The sequence below is a fragment of the Daldinia decipiens genome, assembly GCF_022478715.1.
Source record: "Daldinia decipiens strain CBS 113046 unplaced genomic scaffold F4813scaffold_5, whole genome shotgun sequence".
Classification (NCBI taxonomy): Eukaryota; Fungi; Ascomycota; class Sordariomycetes; order Xylariales; family Hypoxylaceae; genus Daldinia; species Daldinia decipiens.
The window spans coordinates 1,357,297-1,382,646 of record NW_026054548.1 but is presented as its reverse complement, the minus strand read 5'-3'; the positions used below and the strand labels follow the sequence as shown (position 1 = coordinate 1,382,646).

General features: G+C 44.0%; 9 protein-coding genes across 9 annotated transcripts; 6 read left to right on the top strand and 3 right to left on the bottom strand.

The window, feature by feature from the left end:
* The first annotated feature begins 2,696 nt into the window (after window positions 1-2,696).
* On the top strand, window positions 2,697-4,011 carry F4813DRAFT_349515 (putative methyltransferase). Its single transcript, XM_049242182.1, has one exon. It carries the CDS (start codon window positions 3,103-3,105, stop codon window positions 3,832-3,834), a length of 732 nt encoding a protein of 243 aa, XP_049103065.1. The 5' UTR covers window positions 2,697-3,102; the 3' UTR covers window positions 3,835-4,011.
* Window positions 4,012-4,383: 372 nt separating this feature from the next.
* On the top strand, window positions 4,384-8,703 carry F4813DRAFT_274552 (uncharacterized protein). The gene is made up of 3 exons (XM_049240422.1): window positions 4,384-4,833; window positions 4,900-7,836; window positions 7,889-8,703. Exons 1-3 carry the CDS (start codon window positions 4,497-4,499, stop codon window positions 8,554-8,556), a joined length of 3,942 nt encoding a protein of 1,313 aa, XP_049103064.1. The 5' UTR covers window positions 4,384-4,496; the 3' UTR covers window positions 8,557-8,703.
* Window positions 8,704-12,107: 3,404 nt separating this feature from the next.
* On the top strand, window positions 12,108-14,793 carry F4813DRAFT_274528 (uncharacterized protein). The gene is made up of 2 exons (XM_049240421.1): window positions 12,108-12,700; window positions 12,762-14,793. The coding sequence occupies exons 1-2, from the start codon at window positions 12,693-12,695 to the stop codon at window positions 14,446-14,448; spliced, it is 1,695 nt and encodes a 564-aa protein (XP_049103063.1). The 5' UTR covers window positions 12,108-12,692; the 3' UTR covers window positions 14,449-14,793.
* A 906-nt stretch (window positions 14,794-15,699) lies between these two features.
* On the bottom strand, window positions 15,700-16,714 carry F4813DRAFT_349508 (concanavalin A-like lectin/glucanase). The gene has a single exon (XM_049242181.1). The coding sequence runs from the start codon at window positions 16,621-16,623 to the stop codon at window positions 15,808-15,810; it is 816 nt and encodes a 271-aa protein (XP_049103062.1). The 5' UTR covers window positions 16,624-16,714; the 3' UTR covers window positions 15,700-15,807.
* Window positions 16,715-17,175: 461 nt separating this feature from the next.
* On the top strand, window positions 17,176-18,965 carry F4813DRAFT_349505 (uncharacterized protein). The gene is made up of 5 exons (XM_049242180.1): window positions 17,176-17,675; window positions 17,753-18,010; window positions 18,074-18,465; window positions 18,528-18,700; window positions 18,751-18,965. Exons 1-5 carry the CDS (start codon window positions 17,523-17,525, stop codon window positions 18,789-18,791), a joined length of 1,017 nt encoding a protein of 338 aa, XP_049103061.1. The 5' UTR covers window positions 17,176-17,522; the 3' UTR covers window positions 18,792-18,965.
* A 772-nt stretch (window positions 18,966-19,737) lies between these two features.
* On the top strand, window positions 19,738-20,559 carry F4813DRAFT_386501 (uncharacterized protein; the record flags this gene model as incomplete). Its single annotated transcript, XM_049246428.1, has 1 exon — window positions 19,738-20,559. One exon carries the CDS (start codon window positions 19,738-19,740, stop codon window positions 20,557-20,559), a length of 822 nt encoding a protein of 273 aa, XP_049103060.1.
* Window positions 20,560-20,666: 107 nt separating this feature from the next.
* Window positions 20,667-22,328, bottom strand: F4813DRAFT_274508 (putative GTP-binding protein). Its single transcript, XM_049240420.1, has 3 exons — window positions 22,069-22,328; window positions 21,531-22,016; window positions 20,667-21,326 (listed from the first exon to the last, which is right to left on the bottom strand). Exons 1-3 carry the CDS (start codon window positions 22,213-22,215, stop codon window positions 20,775-20,777), a joined length of 1,185 nt encoding a protein of 394 aa, XP_049103059.1. The 5' UTR covers window positions 22,216-22,328; the 3' UTR covers window positions 20,667-20,774.
* Window positions 22,329-23,055: 727 nt separating this feature from the next.
* Window positions 23,056-24,254, top strand: F4813DRAFT_274469 (DUF862-domain-containing protein). Its single transcript, XM_049240419.1, has 3 exons — window positions 23,056-23,171; window positions 23,264-23,384; window positions 23,450-24,254. Exons 2-3 carry the CDS (start codon window positions 23,277-23,279, stop codon window positions 24,116-24,118), a joined length of 777 nt encoding a protein of 258 aa, XP_049103058.1. The 5' UTR covers window positions 23,056-23,171; window positions 23,264-23,276; the 3' UTR covers window positions 24,119-24,254.
* F4813DRAFT_274460 (translational machinery component) lies at window positions 24,110-25,315 on the bottom strand. Its single transcript, XM_049240418.1, has 2 exons — window positions 24,211-25,315; window positions 24,110-24,154 (listed from the first exon to the last, which is right to left on the bottom strand). Exon 1 carries the CDS (start codon window positions 25,093-25,095, stop codon window positions 24,391-24,393), a length of 705 nt encoding a protein of 234 aa, XP_049103057.1. The 5' UTR covers window positions 25,096-25,315; the 3' UTR covers window positions 24,110-24,154; window positions 24,211-24,390.
* Between the last annotated feature and the right edge of the window lie 35 nt (window positions 25,316-25,350).

The window sequence follows — 25,350 nt, the reverse complement described above, 5'->3', positions numbered from 1 at the left end:
AATATTATAATATATTTAATAAATAATTATAATAAATTATTATTTTTTAAAAATCTTATTTAAAAATATATTAATATAATAATAATTCATTAAATATAATTTATAATATTTTTCATTTAAATTTACATTTTTTTATATTATAAAAAATAAAAAATATTTAATTTTAATAATATTATATTTTATTTTATTTTATATTAAAATATTAATATTAAGGTATATTATAAAAAAATTATAAAAAACATAACATAAAATTAAGTTTATTAAATTTTTATTATATAATTTATATTTAAAAAAATCGAAATTTATTTTTTAAAATATCGTAAGGTTTTTTTTATATAATTATTTTATTATTTTAAACCTTTTTAAAATAGTTTATAATAGTTAAAAACATATTTTATTAAATATTTATATTAAAGAAATTTTATAATAAATTTAATTTTATTAATTAATAATAAATATATAAATTTATTTTATTACGTTAATTATTAATAAAAGTAATAAATTTATTTAAAAAATGAAATTATAATTATTTATAAATTAATTTTTTTTATTTAATTTTTTATTTAAAAATTATTAATGTTATATATAAATTATTTAATGATAATTTAAAAAATTTAAATTTATTTCTTAAGATTTATAAGTTAAATTATTCCTATATTAAATTAATAAGGTACCATTAATTATATCTTAAATTATATTTTTATTATTTTATATATAATGGGATATTAAAATTGGTTAGTGGAAAAAGTCCCGGAGGGGATATTAATGGTTTTTATAAAGCTTAAAAAAGAAGGGGAAAGGAATAAAAATAAGCGCCAGGAGCTTAAATATTATTTTAATTCCCTTATTAAGGTTAAGTTAATTGGTACGAATAATTCAGTATCTTTTGGGGAGGTTACGTAAAAGGTGGCGTTTGGAGAGGGGGAAAGGGGTTATGCGATAAGGGCGATGATTGGTAAAGGGACTATGTAATGGGTTTTAATTGTTGGGGCAGGGGTGATATATTGGGAATTGATAAGGGAATATTGGGCAAGGGGGTGGGGTGCAACGTAGCTTATGGAGTAGGTGACGCGTATTGCAAGCCAGGTGATAGGTCGGTAAGCGTAGTATTTAGTAGAAATATTTGCTTTATTTATACAATTATATATATTGGTATATATAAATTAAAAATTATTAATTATTATATTAATGTATTTAAATATATAAATATATATGCGTTAAAATAATTTTTTTTAATATTATAAATTAAAAATTTTTATATTAATATATTAAATTATTTTTATTTTATAATTTTTAATTTATTAAAATTTTATATTAATAATTTATATAAAAATATTAAATTAATAAATATTTTTATATTAATATTTTTTATATTAATATATTTTATAAAATTATTTATTATAAAATTTTTAAACCATTTTTAATATATATATATTTAATATACTTTTATTAATATTTTTAAAATTTATTAATATAAATAGTTTTTAAATTACTTTTTATTTTATATTAATTATTTTAAAATTTATTATTTTTTATTTTACCGTTATTAAATTAAATTATATTTTAATAAATATAATTTAATTAATATTAAAAATATCTTTTAATAATTTTTATAATTTATTTTTATTTTTTTATTTAATAAAATTATATTTTTAATGATTGTATGATAATTTATAAAGACTTTTATCCTTATTAATAAAAAAAGGCACATATATATATAAATAAACCATGTTTTTAACATGGTTTTTTACGTAAATCTTTTTTTTAAACAACTTTAATATATTATTTTAACACCATTACTTTTTTAATTATTACTTTATTATTTACTTTATCACACATACGTATTTATTAACAATTTTATAATTTAAACTTAAATTTAAATTAAATTTTTTATTTATATTTTTATAACATTATTAAATAAATAAATATCATTAAAAATAATATTATTAAAAAAATAATAAAATTAAATTATAATATAATAATAATGTTAAATTAACTGTGTATTACGTAATAATATAAAAGGAATGCAAATAACGACTGTGTTTTAATTGGTTATATTAAGATAAAAGAAAAAGAAAGGTTCCCCCGAGTGGGGAAAGATATTTATTATATAAATGCGTGGGCTATGCGTGGGCGGTGTGTATAAGCATAACCCTGGTCATGTGGCGAGGTCACATGACCGTTATTTTAACAAATAATAATTTATAAAAATTATGTATTAAAATAAAGTTATAATTTAATATATATTATTAAAAATATAATATAAATATTATATATATTATTATAATAACATTTTTTTTAATTTTATTAATTTATATTATTATTATTTAATAATATTAATTAATATTAATAAATATATACGTTATAATAAAATAAATAATAAAATAAATAATAAAATAATAATTAAAAAATTAATAATATTAAAATAATATATTAAAAATATTTAAAAAAAATTATTTAAAAGATTATATCGAAAATATAATTTATTTATATATATATATTTTTTTAATAATAAAAATAAAAGTTTTTATAAATCATTATATAATCATTATTAAATAAAAAAGGTTTTAACTTTTTATTAAAAAAAACTTAAAATATTTAATTATAATTTTTCCGTATTAATAATTACCATTTTAACTTTTTATAATTATATAAAATTATTTAATATTTATTTTATAAATTAATATAAATAAATATAAATTTATTAAAAAATATATTTTATTTATATTTTATATAATTATAATATAATAAAATAAACCTTTTAATAAAACGTTTTAAAAATCGGATATATAAAAACGTTACGCCTTACGAAACCATTCCCCGGATAGAACTGTTCCCTAAAACCCCTCACCTCTGCTATGGTAGGTATACTATCTGTCTCACAATATTTAACCAAGTCATCAAGTAAAGAACACCTCAAGTACCTCGGTCGTTAAGACTTACATATATATGATACTCTTAGCTACCTCATTCACAAGGCTTGGTTGGTATGAAATATGCTTACGCTTGTGGTATGCTTCCACATTAACGCATCACAGGCCAAAGAGGAGTAGGATCGAACCAAACAAATACGATCAAGGCAAATAACAGACACTGGTTAAAATGCCTCAAAACGTTTACGACCGACAAGACTTCTTCGAGAACTATATCAAGCTAGATCGCCAAGTTAGAGGGCTCCAAGGTGCACCGGAATGGCCGCAACTAAAATCAATGCTTCCGAATCTTAATGGTCTCACCGTGCTTGACCTAGGCTGTGGGTTTGGTTGGTTCTCTCGGTTTGCGAGAGAGAGCGGCGCAGAATCTGTTCGCGCGATTGATATCTCTGAAAATATGCTTGAAAGAGCTCGAGAAATGACTACCGACGACAAGATCCAATACGAAAGGGCTAATTTGGAAGAGCTAAGATTGGCGGCAAGTCAATACGATGTCGTCTTTAGCTCACTTGCTTTTCACTATATCGTGAACATTGCTGGTTTGATTAAAGAGATTGGTATCGGACTGAAGTCGTCGGGACGCTTAGTATGTTCCATCGAGCACCCGATATATACAGCGCCGTCAAGACCTAGATTTATAGTGGATGAAGAGACGGGTAGCAAGTCATGGCCGTTAGATGACTATCAAAAAGAAGGATTGAGAACGACTGATTGGTTGGCGCCAGGGATCCAGAAGCAGCATAGAACGATCGGAACCTATATTAGTATCATGCTGAGAAATCATCTTCAGCTCACGGATTTTATAGAATGGTGTCCAACAGAAGAGGAATTAAAACGGTTTCCTACAAGAGAGAGCGAGGTAGTAAGGCCTACGTTTCTGTTACTAGGTGCAACAAAGTGACCTTGTAGGTTAGGTATAAAGGGAACAACTATGTATTCAATAGAAAGGAACAAGGGATTATGTTCAATACCTATGGACCTAAGCATTGCTTTGCGCCAGCTGTAAGTAGGTGACGGTAGGTGACACCAACTGTGATTAGATCGAATAAGCGGCTAAAGATCGGTATAACTTAAGTACCTAGGTATACATACCTAAAAGGGTAAGATACGCGGTGATCTTGCCTTAGGCAGGTACCTCCCAGCCTGTTATGTCTTGTATGTCAAGTCGCAACGACCTTGTGCCAGGGATCATAGGAAGCTTACCAGCCTACCTACCTACCTACATGTATGTATGTATTGTACCTACCTTGCGCCTGCGCTTGTCGTCATCCCTTATTGCGCAACATCCATCTCCATGGCCTATCTTACCTTCATACCTCTTTTTTTGAAATTGTAACGCGCCAGTTCGAACCCGAGTCGATTTTACGCCCAGCATCACGGATAGGATTTCGAGCCTCTTGCCCGCTTCATAACTCAAAAGCCCCCCTGCGCTAGACGAGACTCAATTTCGAAGCCCCTCAGCGCTTCATCTTTCACACCAACCAATTTACTTACCTAACTCCTGGCGCGAAGCTGGGAAGGAGACATGGTTAAGAGATTCCGGTAGACGAGACGATTGCTTGAATGCAACCCTTGAATCCCTTCCTAGCCGCCTTCTTCAAGCCCGGCAGTCCCATTGTCACTCAGTGCACTCCCGTTCATCACCACATTCTTCTAGTCCCGACAACCGAATTCTTCCTTACCTCCCGCGAAACCGAAAGCGGCCTATCTCTGTCAGACATTGTTGGGTCTGAAGATTTTCTGGGAAGCCATGTACTTCGTGTTCCCAGTCCGGCCACCGCTGCGGGAGGGAAGGACTCTGTCGGAAACTTGCGCGAGCAGAGGGGTAAGGCTAGGCAATACTCAACCTTGAATGGGCGTAGTGTTGTCGTTAAGGATGCTTTCATATATAGCAACAAAGGTAAGTGAAATTCGAGATAGCGACACTAGCTCTTCCTAATTATCTATCTAATTGCCAACTTGATAGGGTTCAAGACACTTTCCCAAGCACAATTACTAAATGACACTCTCTGGTATGCCGACAGCATCGAACTGCGGCAATGGTTAATATATTATATCTCGCGGCCTCTGGTCGGCGTCTGGGTGGACAGGGAGGTTCCGCGTGCTATTTTTATAGAAGGCATGGCAAAAGCTAAACTTGCAGAGGCCAAGCGAGCTGCTGCTGTTGAAAATGGCGAACCGAGTACACCGCGGAAGAAGGATATAAAGAGTTTTCATGATCTTCTCAACCATTTCCCAATGATTGCAAGGCAGATGCATCCTGGGTTAGAAAAGTTGTTCCGGGAATTCACGACAATTTTCGAGAGACCGCTTCCCCCTCCGCCGTCTGCGACACACATACCTGATCCTATCCCAGACGGTCCTATAGCGACAGCTATGAAGAAGGTGCGCTCGAATAGCCTATCTGTACGAAGAGCTAGCGTAGACGACGATGAAAGTACCCGAACAACTGAGAGTTTCTACGCCGAAGATGATGAGGATGTTATGAGAGCTTCACTTGAGACAGCAGTCACGAGCGCTATCGATCTGTTTCAAAGTGTTGATAAACAGCAGCTTTCTATGCTTGGGGCGACAACCGATCTCACTGGCCCGGTGGTTGAACGACTAATAGAACGGTACGTGGCTGAGAATGTTCATAACCTTATATGGCCTCGACTTGCTGCGATGCGACGACCAGAGGACCTCGAGCTTGAGGCAAAAATTCGACAAATAGAATTCATCGATATTTCGCAACTGGGAATCTTTATTGAAGGTGGTCCCAGAGCGAAGCATGGGCTTACAGTTAGACTCAGCCACGCTGTCGAAGAATTTCGCAGAATGTCCTCAGCGATGTGTCCACAGGAGATGATGGAAATCTTGTTATCGACAATGAAAGCCGCCGCACAATTGACCGAACAATCCAATCCAAATGCTGGACCTACTACGACAGAAAAATCTACTCTCACCGTCAACGCTGATACTCTAGTGTCATTGCTCCTCTTCGTTGTAATTCGGGCCGGTGTGAAATACCTCCAGGCCAGGTTACTTTATATAAAACACTTTGTCTTCATTGATGATGTAGATAGTGGCGAGTTAGGTTATGCCATTAGTACATTTGAAGGAGTACTCTCATACCTCTCCACGGACTCGAGTAGCCTACGAAGAGCGAGTCGCCGGAACAAAGGTCTCTGGGATGCAGCTGCGAAAGGCGATATGAATGAGCTTAAAAAGATGATGGACCCAGATCCAGATGCTATCGATTTCGATGTTGATGAAGAAGAACCCTCAATGCCTCCAGTTTCGAGTCGTTCGCCATCAATCAGCTGGAGTATGGTTAATGGCTCATCTAGGAGGTCTTCAACAGCATTTGCACCATCCGACTCATACTCCCGAGGATCGGGGCTGAGCCATGTATTTCCATTTCAGAATCAGGCCCTCGAAGATTCTCCAGTGCCCCCAATGAAGAAAATCAAGAGAGTTGCTATGGACACTAGGAGCATGTCAAGTGGCTCAGAGTTTTCGTATCATTCTAGGGCAGGTAGTATTATTACTCTGGGAAGTGGCCTCGAAGGCGATACGTCAATTGAACGGCTCTGTCAAACTGAAGATTCTCTTGGGGAATCTATTTTAATGATGGCGGTCCAAAATGGGCAGCCAGAGGTTCTTAGATACCTACTCTCACTCGAAGATTATTTCCCACCCAGCACCCTTTTGGACGACACTAATAACGAAGGCACCAGTCTTCTGAGCGCTGCTGTTCAGCTGGGTCACACCGAGTTAATTGATGCTATCCTAGACTTTGCGATGGCTTCAGCTTCTGAGCTGCAGATTCGGAATTACTTATCCCTGCAAGACACTCGGGGCCGCAGCGTCGCACACTACCTATTCCACGCACCGTCCCTAATCGGCCGCATTGGTAAGCTACTCCCTTGGCGACAAAAGGATAGAAATGGCCAAACACCATTGTTCGCGCTCTGTCGATCGTACGATCACCAGAATTACCACGATATGGTTGAGGCCGGTCTCGAAGCAGCGACGGGTGCACAGGGCGACGGCCAGCCACTTCACTTAGACGAGCATGTTGATTCAAAAGGGAACACTCTCTTGCATATCATCAATGATCACCAATTAGCGGTGAAAATCCTTATGCAGTGCGACGTCGACGTTAACGCCACAAATGATAGGAAATTCACTGCGCTAATGGTAGCTAGTAAATACGGTCGCTTCGAGATGGTTAGGGTGATGTACTCGGATCCAAGGGTGGATGTAGCCGCGAAGGAGCTACGTGGGCTTACTGCGGTAGAACTGGCAAAGGATGACGAGGTTCGGAATAGAATCGATGATCTGACACTCTTTACCATGCCACCTGCTGAGGACGGACGTATCACTGGCGTTGTTAGATCCTTCTTCGTGGAAGATGCTACTATTCGGCTGGTTCTCAAGTCGGGGGCCCCTGCAGATGACGACAGTTACACGGTTACTACATGCCGTCGCTCTTTTACAGACTTTGAGCGTCTAGCCCACTTGCTATCTCTCGAGAACCCAGCGTCGTGGATTCCGAAAGTCACAAGCCAACGGTCACCATTCCAGATCCCTTCAAAGCCCTCCAGAGCCGTCCTGAAGGACATACAAATACGAACTGATTCGTTTCTTAAGATACTTTTAGCTCATCCTACCTTTGCGACACACGAGATGCTATGGGAATTCTTTTTGGTGCCTGATTTACAAGCTGACATGATGGAACAACGCAGCAGACTAAAAGCTGAGACGAGAGCTGAGAAAGTGCGAGATGAGTTGGAACCTCTAGAAGATATTCGCGAAGTAGAACAGTTTGTGGAACACGCCCGAGATATGGTCCGTAGTGTCAATTATTCGACTAAGAGTGTTGCGCGAAGGACCAATGCTATTGGCGTCGTCACAAATGGTAATAACAACAGCACTTTCATATCTATTATCTAGTACTAATATGTCTACAGATTTCTATGATGCAGCGACTTTGGTTTCACGAAACGTTAATAATCTTGCCTTTTTACCTCAAACGCATATCTCTGCGTTTGACGCTTACGTTCAAGCTCTTGTTCCCCCGCAATCTAATCCGTCATATCTATTTCATAGTTCCTTTTCAGCTCTTCAATCTACTATACAAGCCATGCTCTCATCATTATCCCGGCCATTACAGCTTGTAACCCAAATAGTATCTTCTCGCAAGGCAATAGACCGCAACTATAGCTCCGTCTCGCGCTCGACAAGATGGCCACTCGGGCTACTTGATGAAACCCGCCAGCGTCTCAATGAGGAGAGGGAAGAAAAAGCAAGGCGTGCCCAGACAGAGGTAGACGTTCTAAGTAAGGAGCTTCGATACACACAGCAGACGGTAGCAAGCGAATTAGCGGGGTGGGAAGATATGCATGAGCGTATGGGCCGTAGGGCCATAAGGGAGTTCGCTAGAGGGATGCTCATCTTGGAGCGTGAGCGACTGCAGGCTCTTCGTAGGGCGCAGCGGAAACTGCAAGATTTAGGATCGACTTTTAGCAATGAGATTCATGAGTCGGAAATTGATCCCGATGATACGGCAGTAATGGAAAACGGCGTTGACGATGATGCCGCAGGCAGCGAGCCTAGCACAATGAGCGAGGCGTTCTAGAATAGACCAGGTATTTGGCAACGATCTGAGGTGTTAATCCGGGTCCTCTTAGATGGGTGGCCATTGAATAGCAAGCAAGGACTTAATGCAACTATCATAGCCATATTAGCCATACCCGCGTGCCATTCGGATGCTCATGTATCCGTTCTCATACTTCAAGCCAACCCTAATATCGGTACATCCATCGTACAGAGTCGACCGACCGACCATATAAGAAAAGGGAGGCAGCCCATTGTCATATTATATACAGCCTACGACGATTTAAAACTTGATTTCAGCTGCTTGAAGGCGGCCATGCTACTTGAAACGGACCGGATCATCGATGAGCGTTTCGCCTCGGCCGAGTCGATGGCCAGACAGCGCAGGCCTCTCTTATACGTGCGTGTAAGGCGCAGGTCAAGGGAAGCAGAAAAGTCTAAACACGGGCCGCAGAATAACGACCGCAGAAACGAAACAAAGCTTAGCATTGTCATGTGCTACATGTTGATACCATATTTACTATATCCCGGCATCTTGTGCTGAATAACCAATTGATCAAAAGGCAGGATTTCTCATAGCCTAGGTTGTTAATGTTTCTGAATATCCCACAAGTACCGAAGGGTCGGCAAAATCACAACTTGGATAAGCTAGGGTCAAGATCTAAGACAAACACATCGTGTGTAAAGGTCGCGAGGACAAGTCATTCCCAGCCACTTGATTTTCCACTTACATCGAGGATCAGAGACGGATCGTCGTCCCGCAAGCATCATAGATTTTACTAGATCAGCATTTTTCTCAATATCTCAATACACTAACCTAGGTATCTAGCCAAGCTTGTAGAGTCATAATCATACACCGATCATGATTATCGTGCAGAAAGCTAGACAGACGTATGATGCATCTGGATGTGAGAGCCGGGAAAGATGACTCACTCACTCGGGCGTGCAGATGCAGATAGACTAGACAGTGAACAGCAGCCGGGAGGGTCGCTATGAGCGAACGAGAATGGTCCCGGGAGTGTAGATGTGAAACAAAAGCCTGAAAGGGAAAAGACTTGAAACGAAACTTTTTTTCTGGGTTTGTTCTTCTAGCCCGCCCTTTGGTATGGCTTCTTCAACCTTCTGGCCAATAGACCATCTTGGACGCGGTTGAGAAGGTACTTCTCGTGGGGTAACAACATGTCGTGAGCCGATTGGTTGTAGCTATAAGTTTAGTTACAGTTTAGTTACAATGCACACGAGCGCGTTGGTGACCCGCAAATCAAGAAACTTTTTACTGTGCGCCATTCTTCTTTTGGAGCCGCGAGTCGCGGGGGCGGGGCCGTGGCTTTGGGCGTGGGCGTCCGGACTTTTTTTGGGGGGGGAAAGGGAAGGGACGTTTCCATTTCTTGCTATTTTGTGGCAGCCCGTGGCAGTGGCATTTTACGCGCCGGGCGGGAGGGGCTGTGCAATAGAAATTGCTCGTGTAACTTCGTACCTAACCCTTGCCTTTGACGCCTGACGATATCGGATCATGTTTAGGCGCGCCTCATTCTTTACGCTGGCGCTTACGGCTTTGCTCGGACGCCGAAGATCTTCGTCAAGGAATCTGACGGAATAATCGACAAATATCTACCTAAACTTCATCTCGTAGGGCGGAGCGATAAAGGCATAAGGAAGGAGGATCATCATACGTATGAAGACTTACACGATGGTGACCTGGCAGTGCCTATAGCCGCTGAGGCAGTAATAATCATTCAATACCTCTTCGCAAAAGTTCTGGAACACTTCTTGAAGCTGCTGTTTCAATTGATGCGATGTAGTGCTTCTTCATCTGATAACTGGTCTTATTTAATTAAGTGAGCCTATTAAGTCTACCTACCCCCAGTATATCAAGTCCAATAGGACCATCTTCGGCGGTCCTCTTGCCTTGCCTCGTCTCTGGTTATTGTGGTTTTGATTTCCAGGTTTGCAGATTTACACAGGTACACAAGTACACACACCCGACTATTACACAACTTGGGTAGGTACCTACCTGCCGCCTATTATACGGAAGACATATAGAAAAATGCATGTTCTCATATTCACCGTGCGCCATTTTGGCTCACCTTTAAAATTAAGCCCCACAATACGTACATACCTACATATGTATAATCGATAATCTCTAATTGCCGCCCAACCATCGATAGCCGCCCGCACTCCTACCAAAAAAGAAGATAAGATCGCTACCTAATCAGTCTTCTTCGGTCAGTGCTTCATTTTACTTCTACTATTTTTATCGGTTGGCAATTTAATCTTAGCGAGCGGCAAAACAGATCTATCTCGTTAATCAAGCGCAAGCGCGGAGTGGGAATGCCGTATACCCTGGATACCCTAGATCTATTATATGGTAGGTATGCAGAATTATTGCTGAAGAAGAAAAAGAGGAGTTCGGATCTTCAACGTTCCTGTGGCGGAGTGCGCGGTTGTGATATTGGGTAGCAGAAATTCATGCGCGCAGCCTCTTTTTGCCGTATCGCATTGAGAATGTCCTCTACTATGTCCCCTATTGGTATTGTCTAATGGCAGCAAGCCTAAGTGCATGCATCGCGAGGATGTCGTGGAAATAAGTAGAATCTTAGAACCGAGCTCTATAGCTCAGTAGAGTATCAGGGCAAGAAACAAGTGGCTGTGTGTTGTGATATTGTTCGCTATAGCAACGCATAGCAACGTAAAAGACACGGTCGTATGTAGTAGTAGACGTACAACCACGTCCATTCACGATCATGACGCCCTTCACGCGTCGAATGATAGATTGCAGACGCGTTCTAACGTCTTGCAGGTACATGCAGAGATTGTTCCCGGGGATGCATCTTGCTCCACACAATCGAAGGACCACAAGCCAAACTAATGCACGATGGGACATGTGTCTATTTCTGATATGAGTCACACTGTCGGGATTCGGATTAGTTTGTTCTTAATTTGCTCTAATATGGCCTTGCATTCAACTGCGAGCACAAGCGACTAGACTACGAAAACTACGAAAACTACGAAAACTACGAAAACTACGAGAACATAGAAAAGAATTCCCACATTCTATCCATAGGTTAGGTACCTAAGGAGGTATCTACGCAAATGGGCAATGGGGACATCTCAGAATGGAACGTTGTACCGACTTGACTTAACTACATGCCGTATAAAGTAGTAATATAGAAGAGCAAAAGAGACAATAGCTTTTTTGTCCACTCACAGTTGAGGATCTACGGTCCGTAAAGGGATCCCGGACTGTCAGATCTGATAGGCCTGTTTTCTGTAGCCACGATAAGCTCTTGGCTTTCTTTTGAGCAAGGGAAAAATAAGTTTAAATCTAATAAATACCTACACTGTGCTTAGCCGCCCATTCTACGCCGATCTAAACTGATCCTAACGTGTAAATTCGATTATCTTTTTACGGTATAATGTACTGTTTATTACTCCGCGCTAAGAGAGATTGGTGGTGCTAAGCCTGAGCCTGTACGCGCTGCGTTGCGCTGCACAGCGGTGCAAGGCGGGGCGGACTACTCGGGATCCACCCGTTAAGTATACCCACTTTGCTACTCTATTTTCGGTACGTACCGGCCCAACTTCACCTTGAGCCAAATCCACTTACACGCAGCCCATTCATCCAACCCGCCGCCAACCTACTAAGACCCTGACTAGGTATGGACCGACCAGGCTGTTCGATTTCCCACATACTACGCTACTTACATCCGAATTATATTCTCCTTCTCCATGTTTCAGGTTGGCCATTCTTGCATTTGAAAAATACATCATCGTTTAGCCCAAGGCTGGTTCTGCCGAGCTGATTGGCATCCCGGTTCATCGTGGCCCGGCCGTATCCATCTCGAGGATAAGAGGACCGGTCCTCCTCCTCCTTCCGTCTCTCTTCTGTTCTAGTTCTTCAGTATCAACTCTCTGGTCGGATAGGATCAGCTTTTCTTTTTCATCCTTATTTATTAGATATTTTTTTCGAGGCAGGCCGCTGGCTTCACGACCTGAATTTCCTCTCTTAGCTTCACAGCATCAAGCCTCCATTCACACCAGTGCTTTGCCCTCTACCAAATACTCAGGAGCCGGCTCTCCTATCCACCTTCACTTTATAATCTATAATCGTCTAGTTCTTGTCTAGGCAGACAAGAACACTCAAATCTAAATATCGACATGGCTACGTAAGTCTTAGGATCTCTGCTCTTATTATAGAGACGTAATAACTAATACTCCTTTACACAGTCTGGCAGGAGACATGTCTTTTGACTTTACATTCCCTTCATGCGAGCCCGTCACGCCACCGAGCTTCAATTTTGAACCATCTCTGCTTGAATTTTCTTATCATCCCGGACATGCTCGCTCAAGCTCGTATGGATCTTTTTGTTCTACTACCGAGACGTCGCCCTCCGACTCGGTTAGCACACGGGTCACCACACCGTCCCGCTCACCACCGCCAATCCGACAACATGGCCCCATTCTGCTGCCCAAGATTCGCTCCCAGGACCAGGCCATTGAATCGCCCGCCAAGCGTGTCAGGACATCGCCTACTCCCGCCCCAAAGCCTAGCCGCCGCCCAAGCTTCCGCCCTTCGCATACCCGGAGCTATACTAACCCGGAGACTTTAAATCACTTCTCAAACGCATTCTTTACTTCTCAGGACGAACAAAATACCATGTCTCAATCGCTTCTATGCTCTCCCATCACCTTCCCTCAGGATAGCATGAACCAGCCCCGCCGCGCCTCAGCCGTCAGCCTCGATGGTGCAACGCTTGAGAAGTATGGCTTTCCTACTTATCGCCAGATGCCATCATACGTTCCAGCTGTTCCCCAGCCCCAGAACGACCAGTTCTTCTATAGCTACGCGCCTCGCGCCCCTTCTCCATTAAACCTCTCTTCCACCCCTACACCTGATCCAACCCCATCCACTACTCTCATGAACTACCTCACAACATCCAACCCTGCTCCGTCTCTGGTGCGCACCATCTCATTCCCAATGCGTGACCCTCATACCAAGCATTTCTGGTGGGATGTTCGCCAAATCCGATCATGGACCAGCTTTAACTTGAGTACAATACTCTCCCTTCCCGGAGCATCTGGTCTCCTGAACTGCCCAGTCCCGCAGCCGCTTCTCCAGCAGCCCCCCACTGGTGCACGTCACCCCGAGACAGAAGCCGCACTCCATGCAATCTACGCCTCTTACTACATCCCTAAGCTTAACTCGGCCCTTGGGCTTTCTTCCCAGCGACCTGTCCAGCTCTCTGTTCCTTCGACCAAGGCTACCACAACTTCATCTAATGACCACGTTTTCGTGGCTAACATTGCTGGCGAGTCCTCTACCGCAGCAGCAATCTTCGGTGGTAAGCCTACAGCTCGCGTGGTTGGACTGGTCAAATCTTTCGACCGTTTTAACACGGGTATGCGTGTTGAGGGCAACATCAAGCGCGTCGAGTACCTACGAGGCCTAGCTCACTTACACCACGTAATGCGCGAGCACGGCACACGTTATGGATTTATCTTAACTGAAATCGAGCTAGTTGTCTGCCGCAACGGTGCTGAGGGCACCCCGCATTTTGGCTACCTAGAAGTCAGTAGTGTCCAGCTTGCTGCGACGGCCGACTCAGTTTCTGATGAGAGTGATGAGATCCCCCTAACTGCTTGTCTTGCACTCTGGGGCCTGTGCATCATGGCCAGTGATGATGGCGTCAATTCCCACGGCCTAGGTCTTAACGGCCAAGTCACCTGGAAGGCAGAAATAGGAGCTCCCGCTGAGGGGACGAGAAGAAAGGCGCTTCCAAGAGATGACTGGATGCCTCAACCGCAGCTCGCAGAGAAGCGCGAAGCGAAACGCGCCAGGGGGTGGGTCTTCCCAGAAGAGCCTGTAGGCAGGAAGGAGCTCGGAAAGAGAGGTGTCCGGTATGGTGGCTGTTAATTAATTATTATTTAGTTCTATTTTTTGGGGGGGTGAGCAGGTTTGGCTGGTTCCAATCCTTGTTCGTTGGATCTTGTGGAAGCAGTGTTTTAAGCGGATGAGAAATGAGGCATGATTGACGAACACTGGCTTTACGCGGGGGGTTGGGCTACTTGGTTGGTTAGATTACCAGCCCCAGATATCCAGGGAATGAAGCATTAGTTACTTCTAATACTGAAGCAAATCAGTTAAACTATCCGTCCAAGATCTCAAGTATAATGACTAGTTGAAGGGTTAAACAATAAGCTAATAGAGTATTAATAAATGTAAGGAATCAGCTGTAGTTTATAGGCGAAGCGTTTCCGCCCCGTTTTATATAGTTGAGGTCTCTCTATATTTCTCAGTTTAACTTCCAAGAAGTCGACTCCAATTCAAGTTCAAATTATTCCCATCTACATCAAGGACCCCTACTCTTCTTGGGGCTGTCGTGACCAGAATTAGGGACGAAACATAGCACATGGAGTGTTTGGGCAAGTTAATATGGTAAAAGACGTACTATTACACTCTGATCATTCGAGAAAGCCATCTTTGGTTGGCAGTTCCGATAAGTCGGCTGGAAGTACTTTTAACAGCATGACAGAACACAAACTACAGCGCAACGACCATGGGCTAGGTAGGTAGGTAGGTAGTTATCATGATACCTTTCACATAACACCTTCTATAATATATGCGGGAATATATACTAAGTAAACTTATAGATACTACAATTGCAATTTATACGAGTGGGATTTTGGCGTCTACCTATTCGCCGATGTAGACATGTATTGCTTTATATTACCCGGCATCCTGCATACCACTCGCCTCGCCTCGCTCGCACACTCGGGGCTATTCTCTCGGGACTATCTACCCGAGTTCGCGACTAATCAGCCAGGAGTTGGGGTAAGATGACGTCTGTGTGCCGTTTTTTTTTTCTCTCTATCCTCCTCACTCCTTTTATCCTCTGGAGCGGCTTGGTATTTCTTAACCCGGTCGTCGTGGGAGGCTGGATATACCCATGTCAACATGTGATGCTGGGCGCGTGGTTTTTGAAATAACCGTTGGTCCATGCTGGATCTAGATTGTTATCGTTAATATATCGCTGCCGCATGAGGTACGCGTCAGGAGATATGGGGTTGACCTCATAGTTGCAGCACGCGCTAGGAGGTAGGTAGTTTATACAACTTCGACGCAGGTTTGGGCTTCTTGTTAAAAATTCATTCGGTCAACTTTTAGTTGGAGAGTGTATGTAGCTTAAGTTGAATTCTAGAGTATATACATTATAAGCTATTCTAAAAAAGTATTTTCGATATCCCCAAGAATAAGCAAGTATGAACAGCCCGCTTACTGCTGCTGTTGGCGAATCGTAATGCCATCGGCGGAAACCGTTGTTTTGGAGTAGATCTGCCCGCTGGTGCCCTGGATCTCAAAGGTTCCGGCTCCTGTAGGCCCGACCCTGGTTCCGTTCGCGAGGGTCGCGCTACTCTTGGTGAAAGTGACTGTATCGAAACGTGGTACGCGGACTAGCTCCCCAGCCTCTTGGTAGGCCTGGACAAACCAGTCAGCGGCGAGTGCTGTCAGCGCGCTTGGGTCTTGTACTTTGGCGGGAATTGGCAATGTCTGAGTGGACTTCTTGTTCTGAGTCGTGTTCTCGACGATGACAGTGCCCGTAGACTCGTCCGGATCCGAGACTGACACTGTGACAGTGATCGAATCCCCAGCACTGACAGGCACAGCACTCGTGATGTCAGTCTCGTTGTCTGGGTACCAGGCGGCGAAGGATGCCAGGCCGTTAGAATAAGTGACACCGCCCTTGAGAACAACGTCTTGCTCGAGAGTGTCTCCAATGGCAACCCATATCGAAAGTTTGTTGGTTCCGCTTAGGTTGGGGACGGTGAAGGTTCCTGTGACAGAGGTAAAGGATTGGCCCTCAGGAGCTTTGAGAACGGCACCTCCGCGGTTCTGGTCGAATGCTGCAAAGGCAGCGGGGGTGAATAAGCCTGTGATGAGGGCACTGTAAGTAGGGAACCTCATAGCTGATAGAGTAACGTGGATATATGATAGAGTATATCCAGTGCGTATGTACGTGTCTGACAAGTCTCTAAAGAAATATGTTGCTGTGCGGTCTAACGGAGGGATCACAGAGATGGCCTTGCCCATTTATTATGTGATCGACATGCTCAAGACAAGGCGTCTACGAACTGGCCACGTTCAACAGATGATTCCACAAAATACCATGGGGGTCATCCCGCATCCATGGCTACGTCCACCATGATAAGAAAATGTTTAAAGGTTGGCTATAATATCTCGTGGATACGGTCAGACTCTATTCAGACGTTGGGACCGGACATCCCTTTTGGGAAACTGGAGACCTAAAGAAGCCAATCAGAAGACGATGTCTACCACATTCATTGGTTGGGTATATTGTCGACTTTTGCCGTAAGAAAAGGTTGTCATATACCCGGTGTATATAGAGCCAAGGTCTACGCCAATGTTATTAATAGATTACCGCCCTGTGTAATTACGGATGTATTAGAGTTACGCAAGGTTGGAAGCCTCAAGCAAGGTCAGTAAAATCCTTTCAACCTCTAAGGAAAGGATTTGCTATCATTTTCACATGGCCCCAGAAGTTAGGGGAATTGTCGATGTCCGTAGATTAATAGATCGACCATCGTTGCATATTATACCAGAAGTCTGGTAGGATACTATATACGGCTGAGGCAGTGTGTTATCTCGGGTTTCTAAACATCGTATAGTTCGGCGTCAACCGTAGTACCTAGCCAAGGGGTCGGGCCGTCAATGACAAATTCCATGGTCTTACATCTTATCAGTCTTGGATATTTCCCCGAAGAGGACACTTGCAATCGCCACGCATTCATGACCCAGTCGTTAGAAGCCCAACTTGGAGAAACGGGTCCCAGCACTTATACATCCTTGTCATCAGGCTTTCTCGAGCCCTTATAAAAGATGCTGTATCAACACCCGTCCTCTTGTTACACTGACTACCTCGCTGCAACTAACAGAAAATCATCTTAACTCCTTGTAGCTGAAGCGCCAAGATGAAGTGGCTCTCTCTTACCACGCTGGCGCTCTTCGCGCCCAGCCATGCTCTCATCCGTTTCCCTTGCGCCCAGTTGGTTGTTGACCGTCTTGATCCATTAGTTAATCCCGGGTTGATTCCTTCGCCGCATCTTCACCAGATTGTAGGAGGCGTAAGTACCTACTCCTAGTCCATAACATTGGCTCTAGTTTGTTAAGTGGTGCTGTTGGGTAACTAACACCTCGCTAGAATTCCTTCAACGCAAGCATGGACCCGGCTAAGGATATGCCTGGCGAGTCTACCTGCACTACATGCCAGTTCAGCGAAGATTTTTCAAACTACTGGACGGCAGTGTTGTATTTCAAGGCTCGAAATGGAACTTACAAGCGAGTTCCTCAGATGGCTAACTCTGGGTTTGACGGTGTCAATGCCGGCATGACTGTTTACTACATGCAAGATGGCCTTTACAACTTCCAACAGACCTCTAAAGTTACAGCTTTCCAGCCTGTTAGTAACATCATATATCTTTAGGGAGAGGAGACACTCTATTTTCTAATACTCTGCTTCTAGGGTTTCCGTATGTACATCGGCAACGTCAACGCTCGTTCCCGCGAAGAGATGGAGCGTTTCCGTCAGCTTACCTACACTTGTCTGCAGGACATTAACACTCGCGACCCCCAGATCCTTGACTTCCCTAACGAGCCTTGCCCGTACGGAATAATGACGGCGCTAAGGTTCCCCACGTGTTGGGATGGAAAGAATCTTGACTCTGCCGATCACATGGCGCATATGGCCTATCCCGAGAGCGGTACCTTCGAGACAGGCGGACCTTGCCCGGCATCGCACCCCGTTCGCATGAGCCAGCTCTTTTACGAGGTCAACTGGGACACTCGACAGTTCAACAACAAGGAAGACTGGCCTGAGGATGGATCTCAGCCTTTTGTCTGGTCCTTTGGTGATGTGTAGGTTGCTAACTAACCCCCCTAGGAGTTAGAGCCAGTCTAACATTATACTTCTTAAACAGGACCGGTTATGGCAACCACGGTGACTATGTCTTCGGATGGCAGGGTGATGCGCTCCAGCGTGCTCTAGACCAGCCTTGTTACATCAACTGCTCTACGCTCAAGACCCAAAATACTCAGGCGATGAACGCATGCAGCAAGGAAAGAGTTGTTACCGATGACAACATCGACGATTGTAAGTAATTTTAATACATGTGTTTTATCACTGAACTAACAATGTACTAGGGGTTGAGACTCTACCTGGTGGGATGGTTGCGGGCATGTAACTGGATTAACCCTGTCTGTTCCCGGATGCTTCTTCTAAGGGGGGAAACTAGCATTTCAACAGGAGGTTATGTCGTTAATTACGATGATGAATTGGCCTGGTACTCGTGTCATATGAGTCTATGTTTTTGCATTTCCCTCAATACTCCCCCAATGACCAGATCATTAGATTTGCACATACATTATAATTTTGTGGTTGCGTAACGTTTTGCCGCCAATTGGAGAAACTCGGTTGTGAATGCTAATATATGGCGTATATAGAATAGTACATACGATAACCCTCAGCAACCATAATTCACAATCACAATCTAGGTAGGTACTTTTATTAAGTATTTCTAACTACCTTAATTAAAGTAAAATTGCAGCTTAGCACGACTGTGGGCGGGGATTACACCGGAGTAGTTAATGGGACAATAGGAAGTGAGAACACAGGGTCTAATATGCTAGAAGCATGGAACATTTTCTTTACCACGCGATGCTTAATACAGGTAGTGTAGCTATAAAAAATAGACTGATTTACATAATATGAACTATATTGCGTGGTCTAATGATACCAAGTGGATGGTGAAGTAAGGGGTAACGAATGCATTTTCCAAACGGAGACATTCCAAATTTAAAAGTTGAGGCACGCGTAGGACATTGCATTCCTGTAAAAGAATGACTTGGGATCTTTCGAATGCGTATCCCGCCACATACTAGTGGGGTTCCAGCAACCGTAGGCAAGAATCGTAATGAAGTCAAAGAATCCTACCGTTTTCAGACAAAGAACAGACAGTAGGCAGTTACTCATGTATATATGAGTATCACGTCCAATCTCTCAATCGAGAAGCATACTCTTTCACAAAGTCAGGACAAAGAGTTTCTCTACATCTCAAGCTCACTCGTACCTCCCACTCTAGACCCGCGAAGAGAACTCGTAACCATCGCCCTAATATAATTATAATCATCATGTCGCTAGCACGTAAATTCCACAAGCGCGCTCGTGTTGCTACAGACACAGGTAGCAAGGCATCTACCGCGGATAATCCCGTGCCCTCCGTCGAGAAAGAAAAGGGATATCCCGAAGTCAACTACACGCCAATAAACCCCAGAGACTACAACGACAATGAATTCTGTTATGAAACCCCGTCTCCGAACACGCCGCCCCTGAAAGTCCCACCCTACGTCCCCGACCAGCCCGTCAACCACATCCCCGACTTCTCCGACTCTGACGAGGAGGCCGAGTTCGCCGCGAAAGTTGAGGCGTACTACCAGACGATGGAGGCGGAGAAGGGGAAAAAAGAGTCGGTGCGGCTGACTGCACCCAAGCGGAAAATCACCGAACTCCTCTCTGACGACGATGTCTCCGACGATGATGTCTCTAACGACGAGAAGGTAGACGTTAAGGAAGAGGAGGAACAGCAAGAAGACGGAGACGAGGCCGAAGAAGACGAAGAAGGCGAAGAAGTGCCGATCGCGCGGTCCGAGATGATAAACAACTTGGTAGACCTCTTGGAGATGACCGGGGTCACGCTAAACTTCGTCGTCAAGTTACGAGGAGTCGATATTGACCCGACGGACCCGAAGAAGGTCAGGGAGGCGCTTAATGAATACCTTGAGAACGAAAACAAGCCGTTAGAAACGTCTGTTGAGGACGCACCCGAGCACGCCGCGGCTATGATTGAGCGGTTATTTGACATGCCGCTCCGCGAGTTCCTGCCCCTGGCATACGATATTGCCGAGTTCAGGGACGACTTGGAAGCGCAGGGAATTTCTCTGAATCAAGGGTAATTTGTATCTTCACATTTGAATGTATAGTTCGGTTTGGCGTGAAGAATTCCGGTAACTTGTGCAGAAGATTATTCTATTAGGTTCGTAGGTCAGGGGAGGAAATGAGAGGAAATGGTAAATGGAGGCGTTCATCTCAGATGTGGTATCGCTTATTTTTGCAACCTTGCTCGATAGCAATAGATTTTATACTCATTGGATATATCTATATTCGCTCTCTAGCCCTTGGCAGCGCCGGCCTTGATCAATAAAATATCGCCGTCTTCTACTACGTAGTCTTTGCCCTTGGTCATAATCTTACCCTTAGCCTTGACTTCGGCCTCGTCACCTAATTCCTTGAGTGTGTTGAAATTGTATACTACAGCCTGAATAAAGGTCTTTTCGAAATCCGTGTGGATAACACCGGCAGCCTGTGGAGCCTTGGTACCAAGCCGGATGGTCCATTGCCTTACCTCGTCGGTACCGGTCGTGAAGAAGCTACCAAGATTCATTGCCTTTCGCATCGTTGTGATGATTTTAGGCAATGCCGACTCAATACCGAGCTTCTTGCATTCTTCGGCAGCTTCTTCATCAGAGCCGAAGTGCGTGAGACGCTCCTCAAATGATACCGAGATGGGTAGAATAGGATCGCCCGCGGCGTGCTCCTTCATCCACTCAGCAATCTTGGCGAGATGCTTGTTCTTCTTGCGAGTATAGTCCTTCTCTGACAAGTTGACTAGGTATACTACTGGTTTTGCGGAAAGAAGAAAAAGGGTGTTGATGACCTCGACCTATTGACATATGTCAGCTATGCTTTCCTGCAGGTATAGTGATAATATTTGAAGAGGTTTAGGTTATCAGAGAATTCTTTTATCACAGTATGCGCTCTGCGTTGTATTGTTGAGGCATTCGAAGAGCTGGGATTAGATCAGGCGCTATGGCCCTTGTTCATCATGGTAAATGGGAGAAATATGGGGAATAAAAATTCATCTTACCTCCTTCGGAGTCCAGGTGCCTTTCCGGACGTCTTTCCCGTCCTTTAGCCACGCGAGGATTTTTTCTATAGTGGCTTCTTCCTCTTTAGCCTTCTTCAATTCCAAGCTCTGACCACCCACGCGGGTCTTCTTCTTGGAGTTTTCTATAGCTTTCTCGACGAACTCGATATCCTTTAGTCGCAGCTCCTCTGCGATGATATCTAAATCTCTGACGGGGTTAACGTCGCCCTCGACGTGAATGATCTCGGCATCATCGAAGCATCGGACGACTTGGAAAATAGCGTCGACAGCTCGAATGTGTGACAGAAAAGCGTTACCCAGACCTGCACCGGTTGAGGCGCCTCTCGTCAGACCAGCAATGTCGTAGATGGTCAAATGCGCGGGTACTCGCGACTTGGGATTGTACTTCTTGCACAACCAGTCATACCGCTCGTCTGGAACCAAGACACGGGATTCTTCTGGGTCAATGGTGGCATAAGGGAAGTTCTACTCGTACCCGGTTAGCTGGATTATGAGATATACGAGAGCCCCAACTTACGGCAGGGTTACCAAGACTACACTTGGTGATAGCCTGGAACAGGGTCGACTTGCCAACATTGGCAAGACCGACGATACCACTCTTCAAATTGTTCCCCGGACGACCGAGGAGGATCTTCTCCTCTACAACTTGCTTCTTGGGAGGCATTTTTCGTCGCTTGGCGTAGGTACGAGTGGAGATATAGACTGTGGTGCAACTAGGCACGCGGTATGGAAGAAACGCAGAGCTAGCTGCGATAGGTCGAAAGGTGCGGAGTAGAGAAGTGAATGGAAGGGTAAAGGAAAGGGAGGAAGACACGATGGATATAGGCTGACGATCAATCAGCCTCGATATCAGATCAAACAAATATTTGAAGATATCTGTCTAACTCCTGATGACCATCGATTTAAGGTATTGTTGGCACTGGACGGCTGACCTCGTCAGGTTTTTTTGTCGCGCGGTTTGGCACAGCTGTCCTGTCCTCTTCCTGTCCTCTTGGAGGGGCAGTTGGGAGAGAAGAGAAAAAAAAAAAGCTTGCCCTTGTGGATTCCCAATCAAAATTGAATTTAGGTAGCGTATGGTTTCGGAATCCGGAAGTCCTGTTATGCCGAGACTTGGTTCAACCCCACCTTCCATGTAGGTTAGGTACCTAAGGTACCTAAGGTAGCAACCTGGCAGCTGCAAACAGTAGATTGCCATTTGTATTGTCAGCTCGCCTCAGGTCTTGCCTTCCAGCGCGGAGCGAGAATCGGGCAGTCGGGACTGCGGGGAGGCAATGCTTTTCAGCAGACCCTGATCGGATTCGTCATATGATTGGTCTACGTATCAGCTGGATATGGCTAACCTCTCAGCCCGTTAGCTCATTCCTCCTTACCTAAATGCATGCACATACGGAGTACCTAACATGGATGGTATGAAGTATGAAACTGTATTGTCTTTTGTAGTTGCCTCGAGGTAACGTAATCTGCCTTGCGTCAACTTCCCGACTTTATTCATGGCTTTTCTCTTGTTATTCACGATGATTCTCCGAACCTCCATCATATAGTAATACAAACGACAATATAGCAATATTCTCGTCTCGTCCATTATTTTTCTGTACAGCATACAGCAAACCGTCTTTGGACGTAAATGATCCCCCCCCCGCTGCATTGGGATTCCTCCTCTCCATACTAGGCGTAGCCGTACTTCCGCTTATCCTCTCACAATCGTAACTCAGACTAAACGCAAAGATGTCCTCTAAGAAGTCAACGTCCAGCAGGACGTCAAGACAATCCCATCGATCAACGCTGTCGCTATCAAGAACCGAAATTGTGATTAATGTCTATGATCTGTTACCTGTAAGTGATTACACTATACAGTGTCGTCTGGCAATGGCTACTAACAAAATGTCCATTATTAATAGCCCAGCCGCCTCTCCTCCGTTCTTTGGACATTTGGTGCCTCACTGCTACATTCGGGTGTCGTGATAAACGGGAAAGAGTATGCCTACGGTGGTCACGATCGGCCTGGGTTGACGGGTGTGTATTGGACACCACCCAAGACAGAACCACCTGGAGGTACTTTTAAGACCGAAATTCTACACGGTTTCTCGTTTGCGACTCAGGCCGAAATCGACACCATTATTCGACATGCCTCCGATGAGTTTCAAGGCACATCCTATAATCTACTTACCCGAAACTGCAACCACTTTACTAGCCACCTCTGCAAGAAGCTCACTGGTAGACCTGGCCCCGGATGGCTTAATCGTGCCGCCAGCATCGGCGTTGCTTTTCCGTGTATCGTCCCTCGAGACTGGATCGAACCGCCTGATTTCGAGACGGCAGATGGCGCGCTGCTAGACGAAGAGGGACTCGACGATCATGAGAGAACTAGAATGCTTAGGGAGGATAGTTCTAGGAGACTAGCAACACAAGAGAGCGATGACGACGGAGAACACTCGAGCCGGGCCAGCGAAGAAGCGCGCCGTTATAGCAGGAGTGGCAAAGGAAAAGGCCGAGCCAAGGACACAAGCGGAAGAACATTACCACCTGCCGAGAGGGCACCTTCGTCTGGTAGACCAAGCATGTCTTAAGTGGAGGGGCGATCTGATAACACTGGATTACACTGTCTGCATTATAAGGCGTTGGCAACGAGTATGATAGCAATTTGGCTTGGTGGCGTTACATGAGGTTTGATTGATACCAAAGGCATGCTCCGTCGTTATGTAAAGCGCATTTAGCGCTCTTTTGACTATTTATATGCACAATGAACTTGCTGGATGATATTATCCACTGATGCATATGGCAATGATGTTATATACACCGGTCGTATAGTTAATTGTTCCACTCTTACTCTCGTAGTTATTTAGCCTAATCTCCTCGGTTTAGGGCTCCTCGTGCCACCGAACTTGAGCCTTGTAGAATCCGATACCTTCACGATCTTATCTCTTAGCATACGACCTTCGGTTCCTAGAAGAACCTTAGTGGCGGCCTCCCGTCCAGCACCGAAGCCTCGTAGAACAACCTCCATGGTCGTGATGTTTTTGTGCCAATTTCCCTGGTGAAGTTTATCTATAATGTACGCCGTCAGCTGGTAGGCAGCGTCGTAGGTGCTACGTTTAGCCTTCTTGAATCCAATATCGCCGGCCGACTTGCTGATAATTGCGCCGCGGTTGGGCTTCGTTACCGTGATGTGGCAGTTGTGCTTATGTGCGAATATGTGGAAATGAAAGGGCTCGGTCGCAGGTCCCCAGTCCTCCTTTTCCTCATTTTCATCGGCTCCTAGAATCTGTTCGGTTATTGTAGGCTGGTTTCGCGCTCTCGAAACGGCGTCTTGCGCCAATATTCTTTGCAGAGCAGACATATCGCCTCCAGTTCCTAGACGCGGAGGCCCTGTCGGTTGTGATGACTGCGCACTTCGTGGCAGCATGCTGAGGAGCGAAGGTGTGCGTTTGGGTTCATCATGCCGCGAGCATGTTTGAGAGAAAGGGCGGATATATTGGTGGGTAGTTTGGGAGTAGGATATGGGAGTGCGGGCGGTCGCCAATAGGCGATTTTGTATTCGACTCATCGTAGAAGCATTAGGTTGAGTGGTCTGTCGGTGCTATATCGGGAAGCCCTGAGATATTGCTCAGGAGGCAAAACCGACGTCAATTGACCAATGTTGAGATGTCGCCGTGTGCCGTGTGCCGTGACTCGCGGCTGGTAAAAACCTAGAAATCTTGACGGCACGGGATAAAGAGAATTGCATCTCGGACCGGCCGAATTGTAGAATTCTGGCACTAGTCCTGTTGGGTCGGAATATGATTGGCCAATTTATTCAGTA

Bases quoted from the DNA above. Each gene is read 5' to 3' on its own strand.
- F4813DRAFT_274469 (XM_049240419.1), top strand. From the start codon at position 23,277: ATGTCCTCTAAGAAGTCAACGTCCAGCAGGACGTCAAGACAATCCCAT. The intron at 23,385-23,449 runs GTAAGTGATTAC...CATTATTAATAG, and splicing joins ATGTCTATGATCTGTTACCT to CCCAGCCGCCTCTCCTCCGT.
- F4813DRAFT_274460 (XM_049240418.1), bottom strand. From the start codon at position 25,095: ATGAGTCGAATACAAAATCGCCTATTGGCGACCGCCCGCACTCCCATA.
- F4813DRAFT_349505 (XM_049242180.1), top strand. From the start codon at position 17,523: ATGAAGTGGCTCTCTCTTACCACGCTGGCGCTCTTCGCGCCCAGCCAT. The intron at 17,676-17,752 runs GTAAGTACCTAC...ACACCTCGCTAG, and splicing joins TTCACCAGATTGTAGGAGGC to AATTCCTTCAACGCAAGCAT. The intron at 18,701-18,750 runs GTAAGTAATTTT...ACAATGTACTAG, and splicing joins CGATGACAACATCGACGATT to GGGTTGAGACTCTACCTGGT.
- F4813DRAFT_274552 (XM_049240422.1), top strand. From the start codon at position 4,497: ATGCAACCCTTGAATCCCTTCCTAGCCGCCTTCTTCAAGCCCGGCAGT. The intron at 4,834-4,899 runs GTAAGTGAAATT...CCAACTTGATAG, and splicing joins TTTCATATATAGCAACAAAG to GGTTCAAGACACTTTCCCAA. The intron at 7,837-7,888 runs GTAATAACAACA...ATATGTCTACAG, and splicing joins TATTGGCGTCGTCACAAATG to ATTTCTATGATGCAGCGACT.
- F4813DRAFT_274508 (XM_049240420.1), bottom strand. From the start codon at position 22,215: ATGCCTCCCAAGAAGCAAGTTGTAGAGGAGAAGATCCTCCTCGGTCGT. The intron at 22,017-22,068 runs GTAAGTTGGGGC...GGGTACGAGTAG, and splicing joins GTAGTCTTGGTAACCCTGCC to AACTTCCCTTATGCCACCAT. The intron at 21,327-21,530 runs GTAAGATGAATT...ATATGTCAATAG, and splicing joins GCACCTGGACTCCGAAGGAG to GTCGAGGTCATCAACACCCT.
- F4813DRAFT_349515 (XM_049242182.1), top strand. From the start codon at position 3,103: ATGCCTCAAAACGTTTACGACCGACAAGACTTCTTCGAGAACTATATC.
- F4813DRAFT_349508 (XM_049242181.1), bottom strand. From the start codon at position 16,623: ATGGGCAAGGCCATCTCTGTGATCCCTCCGTTAGACCGCACAGCAACA.